Here is a 13,630-nt window from a genome sequence, read left to right on the forward strand (position 1 = left end):
CTATATCTCTATTGATTATTCTTTTGTTGGGACAACATTATTTTAATCTCAGAAAGTTTGACTATAAATTTTAAACATAGAGAGGGAATATGAAAAAACATTAATACAGCCCTTCACCAGCTAGGCATAATGGATACTAACTTTGCATCGGATTTTCTAAGGACATAAAACCTTAGAGAAAAGTTAAAGCCTCTTGTTATGTCTCCTTCAAATTCAGGAAAGAACAAAAGTCATGATTTCCTACTTGCCATTTTTTGCATGCTTCATACTATTGTTGCAAATATATGTAACCATTAGCTATATATTATTGTTCTGCATTGTTCTTACTTTAGGTATCATTTCAGAACTGTTTTAGTAGCTGGTTAAAAGATGTATACATGTCGAAGCGTATAACTTTATTACTATTATTTTTTCTTTCAAAATTTTTATTTTATCAAGTAATGCACCTATTCTCATTATAAATAAAAAATCATTTTACAAGACTAATACTGAAAACAACTAAATCAGTCCTTGCACAGTCTACACTCTTTGAATCCTTTCTCATTTTTTTTAAACATCCCCCCCAGCGTATAACTTAATGTCTATTTCCTTATAAATAAAAGTTTTATTGAAGTACATCACATATAGAGAACATTGCACAAGTCATAATTATATAGCACAGTTAATTTTGGCCAAGTCAGTACACAGGTATAAAACATCACAGAGCTCAAGAACTAAAATCCTATCAACGCTTCAGAAGACTCCCATAAATCATGCCTCCTCTCACTTACTACCCATATCAAGGAAGACCACTATCCTGACGTTTAATCACTGGCGAATTCAATTCAATCCTTCTTTGAGCTTTCCGTAAATGATATAATAGAGTGTGTGTTCTCGTGTGTGTCTACCACATATTTGCTCAAAATTATGTGTGTGATAGCTGTTCATGTTTATATGTGTAAGAATAGCTTGTTCATTCTTTTACTCTATGTTTCTACATAACATGCCCATTAAATTTCTTGAGTATTCAAATTTAAGCAATATCTGTTAACTTCCTATATTGAAGGCAGAATTTAATGTCCTAATAGCTCATCATTTATACATTTCGCCTGTTCTATTCTTCCTCTATAATTATACAGATTATTAGAATTGTGTTTAATTCTCTAATGAGACAAATAGTGAACTGAGATTAAATTGCTTTTATTGCATAGCTTTTGATTCTCCCCAAATTAGTAGTTGCATCATACTGTTTTTGTCCAAATTCCTTAATTAAGTTATAAATTGCCTCCACCTTTCTGCATGATTCAGAAATTCCTTTATTTTTTTTTAACTCTGTAGATGTATCTTTTTTTTTTTTTAACAAGTTCACGTTGGACTTTTTGCATAGCTGTTGTTTAAGAATCTTCCATCTTGTCTCCTTTGGAATATGTGTATTTTTCTTTCCTGGTTTGCTTACTCATTTTGGTTAGAATACATGCTCCTAGGGGCTTCCTTGCTGATGCAGTGGTTAAGAATCCGCCTGCCAATGCAGGGGACATGGGTTCGATCACTGGTCAGGGAAGATCCCATATGCCACGGGGCAACTGAACCCGTGCACCACAGCTACTGAGCCTGCGTTCTAGAGCCCATGAGCCACAACTATTGAACCTGCGCACCACAACTACTGAAGCCCGTGCGCCTAGAGCCTGTGCTCCACAAGAGAAGCCACCGCAGTGAGAAGCCCACACACTGCAATGAAGCACAACTAGAGAAAGCCTGTGCACAGCAACAAAGACCCAAAGCAGCCAAAAATAAATAAATAACATAATAAAATAAATCTTAAAAAAAAAAAGAATACATGCTCCTATAATTTACTGAAAAAGTAAGTGGTTAGTAAATTGTTTGGGAGTTGCATCATTGAAAATGTTTTCAGTTATTTTAAAAGATTGTTTGATTAATTTTGGTTTTGAAATAATTGCACCTTGGAATTTTGAAAGTCCTCTCCTTTTAGTTTCTCTTTAGAAATTTAACACCATTTGTAGTCTCACTCACTTGTATGTGGTCTACTTGTTTTTTCTATGGAAACATTAAAGATCTTTTCTTCCTTGTATGGTATCTTTTATCATCCAATATGCTTGTTGTATTGAAACTCTTTCAATCTGGAAACTAATTTACTTCTGACCTGAGAAATTTTTTATATCGATATTATTTATTTGATAATCTTTTTCTTTCCCTTTTCTTTCTGAAACTTGGTTAATTATACATGAGAGCATTTTGACATCTATTTTTTTCCTCTTATTTAACGTCTTTCCTTTATTTCTACATCCTCTAATACTTCTTAATACTTATATTGTGGATCAGTTGCTCACTAACTGGTCTCAGATCCATTTTCTGCTTATCACCTGCTCTGATTACATCCTAGGGAACAATATATTCCCCGGGCTTCTTTGCCTTCTGGCTTTTGGTGTGTTCAGTAAATGTGGATGATTGGAGAGAGGAAGGGAAGTGTCGTAGTGTCTTTACATTCTGGCCCTGCCTGGAGCAGTCTCAGAACCATCGCTCCTGGTCCTGCGAAACAGCTCCTCTGTCTGTGGGTTTTCCTCCTGCTGATCAGCGCTTGTTTACGAATTCTAATGATAGCTCCTCATTCATACATCTATCCCGTCTTGGTGTTGGTAGCAGCATTCTGCTTTTCTAACCTCACGGTAGCCTCATCATCTGCTGTTGCTTCAACAATAATTGGTCCTGTTACCCAGGTGCTCTTATTAAATTCTTTTTGGATCCTGTGGTGGCTTTAAAATAATCTCTTTTTTTCTTATAACCACTAGGCAAATATAGCTGAGACTCGTACCCCAAATGAAGTGTTCATGCTGCAGAATTATTAACGCTAGGTGGCGCCAAATCTGTTATTTTATAATTAGGGTATTAATTGGAAAGGAGTGAGACTTTAGACTTGGGATGGTAACACTGGATGAACCTGGTAATTCTAAAACCCCACATCCATCTAAGGATATTTTTGTCAACTGTAGTAGCTGATCCTCACCTGTATGGTGAGGTGAGCCTTCTAGCTTCTCTTGCTTAGAGATCCTCTAACGACAGTATTTGAGTTGGATGCCTTATAATGACACATTCACTTCAAGCTCTGTCTTAAGGGTTGGCAAACTTTTCATGTAAAGGGCCAGATAGTAAATGTTTTCAGCTTCATGGGCCATGTGATCTGTGCCAGAGTCAGTGTAGATGGCATACAAATTAATGAGCAAGACCATGTCTTATTAAAACTTGATGTATGAATACTAAAATTAGAGTCTCATATAATTTTCATTTGTCACAAAGTAGTATTTTTTTAACTTTTTTCCAGCTATTTAAAAAATTAAAAAAAGTTCTTATTTGCAGAACTGTACCAAAGCAGGTCGCAAGTCAGATTTGGTCTGTGGACCATAGTTTATCGACCTCTGCCCTTTTCCCATCACCCCTTATTCTCACTGATTAAAAATAAAAGTTGGGAGGGCTTCCCTGGAAGGCAATGGTTTATAAACCGAAACAATTTACAAGATCTTGCTATTTTATACTGACATGTTCCTGGGGAACAACTGAGGGAATAGATGTTAATGGTTCTAAACAAAGAAAAACAGAATGTTATTTTGACTCATACTAAATTTATTAATATAGATGAAAGTCCTTGAGATTTTGGATTTAAGGTGCCAGCCCAAACATTTGGGATTGGTTTCAATAGTTTTATTGACTGACTGACGTGTGTGAACAGTGGTCGTCAATTTGCAACGAACTCAGTATAGTGAAAAGAAAGGAACTCACTGTCTTCTAGACGTGGAGATATGGGAGTGTATTTATGATGTTCAGGAAACTCACCCAGCTTTTGTCTGTGCTTCCTGTGGCGACTGCCCTCTGTAGGCTGCAAAAGACACTTAGTTGTGTGAGTTGTTTGATAGGCTGGAATTCTCTGTGTAGAGAATTAGGTCATCTGAGGATAGAGGTAATTTTAGTTATTTCATTTCAATATGCATGCTTTTTCTTTTTCTTGACTTGTCCCGCCAGGTGGAATCCCCATTACACTGCTGAATAGAAATGGTGAGAGTCCTTATCCTTGCCGTCTTCCCAATCTTTGAGGAAATACATTGCCTTTCACCATTTTGTACGATGTTAGCCATAAGGTTTTTAATAGATGTCCTTTATCAGGTTATGGAAGCTCCTTTTGATTCCCTCTTGCTGAGTGCTTTTTGTTTACCATCCAGAAATTGATGTTGTTTTGTCAAATGCCTTTTTCTACATTTGTTGAGACACTCACATGATTTTTATTCTTTAGTCTATTGATACAGTGAGTGTATTATTGATGGATTTTCAGTTGTTGAACCTGCTTTGCGTTCTTACATCAACTTGATGCATTGTATTTATTTATTTATTTATTTATTGGCTGCACTGGGGTCTTCGTTGCTGCATGTGGGCTCTCTCGGTGCGTGGGCCTCTCATTGTGGTGGCTTCTCTTGTTGCAGAGCATGGGCTCTAGGCATGCAGGCTTCAGTAGTCGTGGCGCACAGGCTTAATTGCTCTGAGGCATGTGGGATCTTCATGGATCAGGGCTCAAACCCATGTCCCCTGCACTGGCAGGTGGATTCTTAAGCACTGTGCCATCAGGGAAGCTCCTATTTTCAGTATTTTGAGGAAGCTGCATACTGTCTTCCATAACGACCATAACATTACATTCCCACCAACAGTGAACCAGGATCGCCTCTTCTCCGAATTGTGGCCAGCATTTGTTTTCTCTTTTTGATAATACCTCTCCTATCTCACTGTGGTTTTGATTTGCGTTTCTCTGACAAATAGTGATGTTGAGCATCTTTTCATATATTTGTTGGCCATTCATATGTACTCTTTGGAAAAAAATGTCTATTCAGGCCCTTTGTCCATGTTTTAAGTGAGTTATTTGGAGCTTTTTGGCTATTGAATTTTAGGTGCTCCTTACATATTTTTAATATCATCTCTTATTGGATATATGGTTTGCAAATTTTTCTCTGTTTCTATAGGCTGCTTTTTCATTTTGTTGATTGTTTCCTTTGCTGTGCAGAAATATTTTAGTTTGATGTTGTCCCACTTGTCTTGTTTATTTCTGCTTTTGTTGCTTGTGCTTTTGGTGTGAAATCCAATAAAATCATTGCCAAGACCAATATCGAACAACTTTTGCCATATGTTTTCTTCTCAGACTTTTACAGTCTCAGGTCTTAAGTTTAATTCTTTAATCCATTTCAAGTAAATTTTTGTGAGTAGTGTAGGACAAGGTTCCAGTTTCATTCTTTGGCACGTGATAGCTTTTTTTAATCTGAGGATTTTTACCAATCTCATCTTTTTTATTCGTGTTATTAATTTTTTTTATGTAACCTATCTTCTCTTCCTGCACAGTATAGCTAAAGCCTTATTTTATTCTGTAGTGTGTCTTTATACAGGAGATTTGTTTTCAACTATATAAGAATGAAAGTGTAAGACTGTTTCTTCTTTCTGTGCTTTGGCATTGAAAGTCCAGCTTCTAGTTCCTACATCTTGCCCTAAAGCCTGGTGGTTAGTTAGAAATCATCTCTCATGTTCTGCTTTGTCTTTAACCTCCTTTTAAATTCTCATACTGGAATTTTCCCCTTTTTTCAAGAGAGGGTACCTACTAACTTATTTTTCCATGTTGCTAGATAATAGTCCATGTTTTCATTCAAACACATGCACATATGTACACACAATATTTTTCTTTTAGGATGAATTCAGTTTTACTCACTATAAATTTTTATTGATGTAGAAAAATTAGAGAAGTTCTAAGAATTTTACTTGTAATGATTAAAAAGATGAGAAAAGCATCACAATTTATTTATCCAGGTTAAATCATATGAAATGCCACTCTACAGTACCACCAATCCTTTTTTGGTAATATCTAACTCCAAATTTCTTTGCCATGGCATCACATATATCTCAGATTTCCATCCTGTCATTTCTTCACTTCACTGCTTATGCTACAGCCTTTGAACAGGTTCCCATACAAGCTCCCTGTCACTATTCATTTTGCAAACTTTCTATCTCAGCCTAAACATCAGTTCCACAAATAGATTTTTCTAACTATCTTATCTATATCTTACCTTGTACCCCTCCTCAGAATTCTCTATTGGAGTACTCCATTTCTTCAGAGCACTTTTTATGATCTCTTTATATCTGAGGAGTTTGTTGCTAATTTCCTACTAATTTTCTTTCTCCTCTTTTGTAATATAAATTCCAAGTGTGGACAAAGTCCCTTTCTTTCACACATGCCACTATATTCTCATCTTTCATCATAGATCCTGACACATATGTGTACTGAATTAATATTAGTTAATTGAATAAATTGATTTAATAAAATTATATGTGTTTTATGTTGGTTACATCAGAAACACTAAGTGTGCTTAAGGCTGTAGAATCTGGGCATGCCTAGTTTTATACCAGAGAATTTTGTTGCTTGATTACGTTTTACCTTATATCATGCTTCTTAATAAATTAAATAGTATGAATATTCATATTGATTATTTATCAAAATAAAGTGTAAAATGTGGTCAGCATGAAAATGTATTAAAATATAAAATTTTATAAGAACAAAACTGTTTTGATGTATTACTTGCTTTTGTTTTCTTCTTATATAATGGTTTTCTCTTCAACCTTCTGTATCTTAGTATCCAGGTGCAATAACATTGGAGGGATTTTCAGTTATTATAGCTCAACTACTTGGCCTTAAGATAGGATTAACGTATGATGACATCCATAAGTGTTCCTGTCCAAGAGCTCCATGCATAATGAATCATGAAGCAGTGTAAGCCTTGTTTTTTAATTTTAAATTAATTTCACACATATATTTGTGAGGTTGTTTACAAGGCATGATGAATTTATTTTTTATACTCAATCCCATGTCAAAAATTGGGAAGGAATGTTGTGCCGGGAGAGATATCACACTAATGAATTGGTCCACATGGTACAAGACTCCAGAAAGTGGTAAATCCCATGATAATGAAATATTCACTCAAGGGAATTAGAGGGAAAATTTAAAGATTTATGAAGACTATGAAATATTGTATTCACATAGATACTGTTGTTGTTTGTGTTGTTGTTGTATTCTGTTACTCAAGGCAAAATCACCCTTAACAATATACCATAGTACTGGTAGCTTTAGCTATTATTTTGAGGGAAAGAAAAAGAAGAAAAGATTTGAAGAGGAAAATCATTGTCCTTATTTGCAGATATCATGATTGACTACCTACATAGAGGCCACAGAATCAGTATACAATCAGAACAACAACATTAAAAAATTCATCAAGATGATCAGTCTTGAAAACCATTAGTACGTGTACTAGTGTGTGTATACCAGCACTAAGAAAATAGATAACCTACTACAAAATGACTGATTTTTCCAGAAGAGGTTTATAAGTTCAGTACTATCCCAATCAATATTTTAAACTATTTTTAAGGAACTTGGTAAACTCTGTGGGAGACAATAAAATAGAGATGATGGATATAGGCAACCTTTGGGGTCTTATGGGGTGGAATTTATAATCAAAGGAGGAATTTTATTGATGGGAGACACAACATATTATCTATAGATTGATCAAAATAAAGAGAAGAGGAAGAAAAGATGATGATGTTGGATATTATGAAGACTTAAGAGCAAAATCGTGGAGTAAGTTAGAGAGCAGAGGGGCTGGCTTTTATTCGATCTGGATAAATTCAGATATTGTGATAGAATGTTAGGAGAGTAAATAGAGATGTAGGTAATTTGGTTAATGGAGGTGTAAAGATGGGGACAATTTATTTGGATAGGAAGCTTTGAAAGAAGGTGTGAAACACTTATCTCAGAGACTGGAACTTAGAAATGACTTAGGAAAGGGATAGGATTGTTGGGCCTTTTGAAGACAGGTTTTGTCATTACAAATTTAAGAGTTATTCAAACATCTACCGAAATGCATGTGCAAAAGAAAGTGGATAGTTGACGTTTTGCCTAGTTAATGCCCAAGGGATCTAGAAACAGTTAGGGCTGCAGGGGATACTGTGTTCTCCTGAAATAATTATTTCAATTTTTTCCTGCCCCACAATTGGAACTTTGCATAAGAAATCAAAGTATTTTGAGACCACTGCCTTAGCTCACCTTATTTTATAGTTGTCTTTAGACCTGGAGGTAGTCTTCCCCACAAAAAGCCAATTATTTAATACTTATTTCAAATGCCTTGTGTCTATTATGTGTGTGTGTGTGTGTGTGTATCTCACATTCATTTCTTCCTTCCCATGGCCATCTTTTAAGCAGAGATCTTAAAAATTCAAGTTCTAATTAATACTTTTGATTTTCACTCAAAAAAACATGTGGTCCAAGTAGAAAATGCTCTCTGAGTCCCCGTCTATTTTTAAACTAATTTTCTGTAAAAGGATATCAGTGCTCAGTTTGCAGCTTTTTTGCATGGCAGTGGCGTGCAGAAACAGAATGGCACAGATGCCGATTAAAACAATGCAGTTAAAAGTGATAGAGAAGTTTTCTTAAGTACTGTTATTCCTTGTGGTGGTCCTCCTATGTCCCCTATTTATCCCATTACACATGGCTGTGTCAGGAAAAGCTAAAGCATTTTTATTTTTTTTCCCTCACACTCTCCCAATTCTGAAACCTTGGCAATTATATATTCCTTTCCTCAAAGGCTCAGGAGATGACCCAAGACCTCTGTCATCTCAGATGTAGCTGTTCAGGTGTTATTATTTCAGATGTGATTGTGGAGAGTGGCACTGCTCAGTAGAAATGAAATGTGAGCCACGTATATAATTTTAAATTTTAGACTAGCTGCATTAAAAATTTTAAAAAGCAGATAAAATTAGAGCGATGTATTTTAATAAAATGTTTTATTTAACCCAGTCTATCTGAAATATTATCATTCCAACACTCAATCCACATAAAAATTGTTAAATGGATGTGTTACGTTCATTGTGTATTGGTACAGAAAGATAACATGGGTCACACCCATGTTATCAGCCTGAGCTACCAGAAGAATGGAGTTGCCAGCAACTGAGGACAGTGGATGGAGCAGACTTGGTAGAGAAGAACAGTAGTTCAATATTGTACCTAGTATATTTGAAATGTCTATTGGACATCTGTTAGACATAGCTATTAGACAGCCCACTGGAAATGAACACAAAAATATAGAACTTCAAGGAATTTACATTTTAGTGAAAATTTCAGGTCATATGAAAATGTCTTTAGAAGAAAATGTATAAAAATGTGTAAAAATAAAATATTTATTTTATATGATGCAAAACTACTATGTAGAATAATAAATGTTGAAACTGCAAGGAGAATGTGGAAGGGGACGCTATTTGAGATAATGGTGTCAAGGTGGACCTCCCTAGAAGGTGACATTTGAGCAGGTATTTACTAGAAATAAGAGAAGGAAGCTTTCAATTTGTGAGAGAAGAGCATATTAGGTAGAGAGAAAGGTAATGACAGATGATGATAGATAGATAGGTAGATAGATAGATGATAGATAATAGATTTAAGCGTTACTCCTTGTTGATTTCCTACAAAGGTACATTCTTCACTGCTTATTTTTTTTAAATGTTAAAGATAAGCAATGATAAATTAAAAATTAATCATATTTGATTTTGTCTCTGCAAAGATACAAGTTTTTCACTTGAGCCGTGTGGCAATTCCTATCATTATACGTGGAGCATTGTTTAGGTGTGGTTTTACTAACTAGGTTTATTTAACCTGAGGACTTTTATTTCATTTTAGAGTTTCCAGTGGTATAAAGATTTTTAGCAACTGCAGCATGCGTGACTATAGATATTTTGTTTCCACACTTGAGGCTCAGTGTCTTCAGAACTTTTCAAAATGGAAACCATTATATCAAAATCAATCCGTGTGTGGTAATGGGATTTTGGACCCTCAGGAAGAATGTGACTGTGGCAATGAACAGGTGAGTCATTAAGTCTGAAATCTGAGCACAATTTCTTTTGTTTCTAATAAGTGGTCATGGTATATGTGGAATAATGTATGCAACCAAGTCTTCAATAGAATTAAGATGTGAAAATGAGGATAAATTAAGATGTACGAGTCATTTCCCCACACCTCTTCAACTGAGAAGACAAATGAGTCATGAATCCTTGGTCTGCAGACTGTTCCCAATTATACCAGCAGAGAGATTTTGAATATATGGACTAAATGAATTCCCTTTTAGCCTAAATCATATGACCTCAGTCTTCGTTTTCTCTACAGACTTCTGAATTTGGTCCAACGTTTTTCTGTCTCTTGTGATTGCACGGTTGTCTAAACATTATAATGGATTTTTCTTAATTATTCTCAAACATTCCTACATTCTCAGTTTCAGGATGATCAAAATTTGTTCTGTTTACTCATTCTAAATGTAAATATGTAATCTACTATGGTTCCATCAACCCAATGTTCAATGCACACTATTCTCAACTGATAGGGCCAGATAGTTAGTCTGGTTATTATGGTATCATTATCTTGTAATATTTAATAATTGCCCCATTTAAATAAAATCAGGTTTCTTCATGATTACTCCCCCAGCAGTTATATGAATTTCTTATCCACCTACAAATATAGCTAACCACTACTTGTTTATATAACTTTAAATCCCCACAAATTCTCTTAATCATCTACCATTTCCTAAAGTTTATATGTGTGTGTGTGTGTGTGTGTGTGTGTCTATATATATGTATATATGTTTTCCAACTATCTCAGATTTTCCAATGTCATCTTAGTTTTTTTTTGATAAATACGTACAAAGGTGAGTCAAAAATTATCCTCACTCCAGTTATATTAAAACTTCTGTTGGCTACACTGTCTTATCAGCACTTTCTCTTCAAGGCTGCTGTCTCCCCAGTCACTACTGTGCAGGTGTGAACATGTTACATCAGTTCCTTTGTAACCGAGGTGTGAGCAAAAATGGGTCCCGCACTTGTGATTTGCATGAAAGGAGAGCAGCGTGCAGTGATTCGTTTTTCGTGGTCTGAGGGTGTGCATGTCCACACATTTCTGCCCACACTGTCGACACTGCAAAAACTTCATTTTGAGGTGTCAAAGCATCCTCCCTCTAGTCCTGATCTTGCTCCTTTGGACTTTCACCTGTTTGGTGAAAGCAAGCCCTATGAGGATGAAAATTCACTTCTGAAGAAGAAGTGAAGACAATGGTGCATTCGTGGCTCCCAGCTCAGGCTAAAACATTTTTTAATGAGGGAATACGAAAGCTTGTTGACAGATGGACAAAGTGTATTGAAAAGCAAGGAGATTGGGAATTCCTAGGTGGCGCAGTGGGTAAGAATCCGCCTGCCAATGCAGGGGACATGGGTTCGATTCCCTGCCCCAGGAAGATACCACATGCCGCGGAGCAACTAAGCCCGTGTGCCACAACTATTGAGCCTGCGTTCTGGAGCCCATGAGCCACAACAATTGAGCCCATGTGCTGCAACTACTGAAGCCCACATGCCTAGCACCCATGCTCTACAACAAGAGAAGCCACGGCAATGAGAAGTCTGCGCACCACAATGAAGAGTAGCCCCCTCTTGCCACAACTAGAGAAAGCCCGTGTGCAGCAACAAAGACCCAACACAGCCAATAAAATAAATATATAAATATATAAATAAATTTATAAAAATAAAGAAAAGCAAGGAGATTATGTAGGCAGGCTGTAGACAGATTGATACTTATAGCAGATGCTCTCAGTGCTCTACCAGCATTTCTTTGGCACTGTTTGTTCCTGCAGAGTGTTTTGGCTTTAAGTATCTGATACTTTCTGTTGCAGTGCTTCCTCTGGCCTCAACAGAGTAGAATACTCAGTCAGCTATCAAGGAGACTTAATGTACTCAGGACTAGCGATCAGCTGTCAGATAATTGTGATGGTGGATAAATGTCCCAGATTCCTTGCCTCGTCTGAGGAAGTTCTCTGAGGCGTGCTCTGCATCAAAGTTCTACAAACTGTAGCCAGTGGGCCAAATGCAGCTGCCTCTTACTTTTGTAAGTGGTACTTTATTGGAATGCAGCCACACCCCTGTGTTTGCATATCTCAGAGCCCTCGCAAGGTCTACCAACCACATGTGGAGAGCTTCTGATAACAAACATACAATTTTCAACTAATTTTAGTAATAAAGAAAAATTCAGTATCACAAAGTCACACACAAAAACACACACTGGTCTAGTGTAACAAACATAGATGCAAGTTTCCTATGATAAATAAATCCACAAGTATAATCAAAAGAAAAATATGCCCAACTGAGGTTTATTCTGAAGAATGCAAACTATCCATGTGATTATATTAAACAAGAAAAAAATATCCTTTTCACAACTAATTGAGGAAGACTCTATAACAGTAAATACTCCTTCCTCAAACACGTGCTTCAGAATAAAACTTAATATCATCAATTTGAAGAAACTTTCTACCAGTAGTTTATAAGAAATTTAATACATAATAGTGAATCATGAGAAGTAGATCCATTATATTTGACACTAAAGAAAAATGTTGCTGTTGGAATGCAGCGGAACACCTGAGACAAAAATAATAGTATTTATTTTTTAAAATTAAGTAAATAATTAGAGAATGAAATGAAAAAGGCAAGTTTACTACACTCTTAAAAAAAAAACTACTATGTAACAAATAGGAATAAACTTAATAAGTTTTTTCCAGTACTTCAGAGGTATAAATGATTTAACAAAACTGAAAGACACATGAAATTGGAATAAATAGATAGCTATTTCTTTTAAAGTCAAACTACATCCAATTCATTCTTTATTAAATTCCTATCAACATGCCCCTTTTAACCCAAATTGAACTAGTCTTCTGCAAAAGCAGATCCTAAATTTCATCCAGAAATAAAAATTAACCAAGTGCATGCATCAATTTTAATAGTTTGAAGCAATGACCATCTGTAGCAAATTAAACACACACGCACACACACCTGGTGGTATTGGCAAAATAACAACAAGAAAATAGCATTAAAGTGAATAGATAGTCCATGGCTTCATTATTGCTGCATCACCAGCACGTAGAATAGTGTGTGGTATATACTCCACACTCAACAAACACTTGCCGATTGAATGAATGCGTGGATAATGGAATTATCTTCATAATAACATGTGGCGTGTGTGAGTGGGTGAGGACTGACTCTTTGAAATTTTTAGAATCCCCCCATGAGGAAAAATGTTACTTGGAAGGTTTATTCAAAAGTTTTTCTTAAAGAGAACTAAGGAAGAATACAAAGGGACTTTTTGATTTTTTAGTATTTTTATAGATTGTACTCCATTTAAAGTTATCAAAAAAATAATGGCTATATTTCTCTATGCTGCACAATATATCCTTGTGGCTTATTTATTTTATGCATAGGAGTTTGTATCTCTAAATCCTGCTATCTCTCCCCTCCACCCCTTCCCTTTTCCGGCTGATAACCACTAATTTGTCCTCTGTATCTGTGATTACGTTTCTGCTTCTTTATGTACATTCGTTTGTTTTAGATTCCACATATAAGTGATAATTGCAAATGTTCTTTTTAGAAAAAGACTTGATTTGGGGGGTAATGTTCCCTTACAAAATATCAAAACAAGGCTGTTTAATTTCATTCCCTGTGGTATTGGGCCATTGGCTTAAGAATGAAAGTTGACATCTGTACATCT

At 35.7% G+C, this 13,630-nt stretch overlaps 1 protein-coding gene across 1 annotated transcript in view; it reads left to right on the forward strand.

Moving 5' to 3' along the window:
* Positions 1-13,630, forward strand: part of LOC130830067 (disintegrin and metalloproteinase domain-containing protein 18-like) — an 80,190-nt gene that overhangs the window by 24,349 nt on the left and 42,211 nt on the right. The window contains exons 11-12 of the mRNA XM_057696966.1: positions 6,651-6,787; positions 9,737-9,920. Of these exons, the coding sequence (XP_057552949.1) occupies positions 6,651-6,787; positions 9,737-9,920 (321 nt within the window). The remainder of the gene's footprint in view (positions 1-6,650; positions 6,788-9,736; positions 9,921-13,630) is intronic.

The sequence above is a fragment of the Hippopotamus amphibius genome, chromosome 10 (assembly GCF_030028045.1).
Source record: "Hippopotamus amphibius kiboko isolate mHipAmp2 chromosome 10, mHipAmp2.hap2, whole genome shotgun sequence".
NCBI classification, from domain to species: Eukaryota; Metazoa; Chordata; class Mammalia; order Artiodactyla; family Hippopotamidae; genus Hippopotamus; species Hippopotamus amphibius.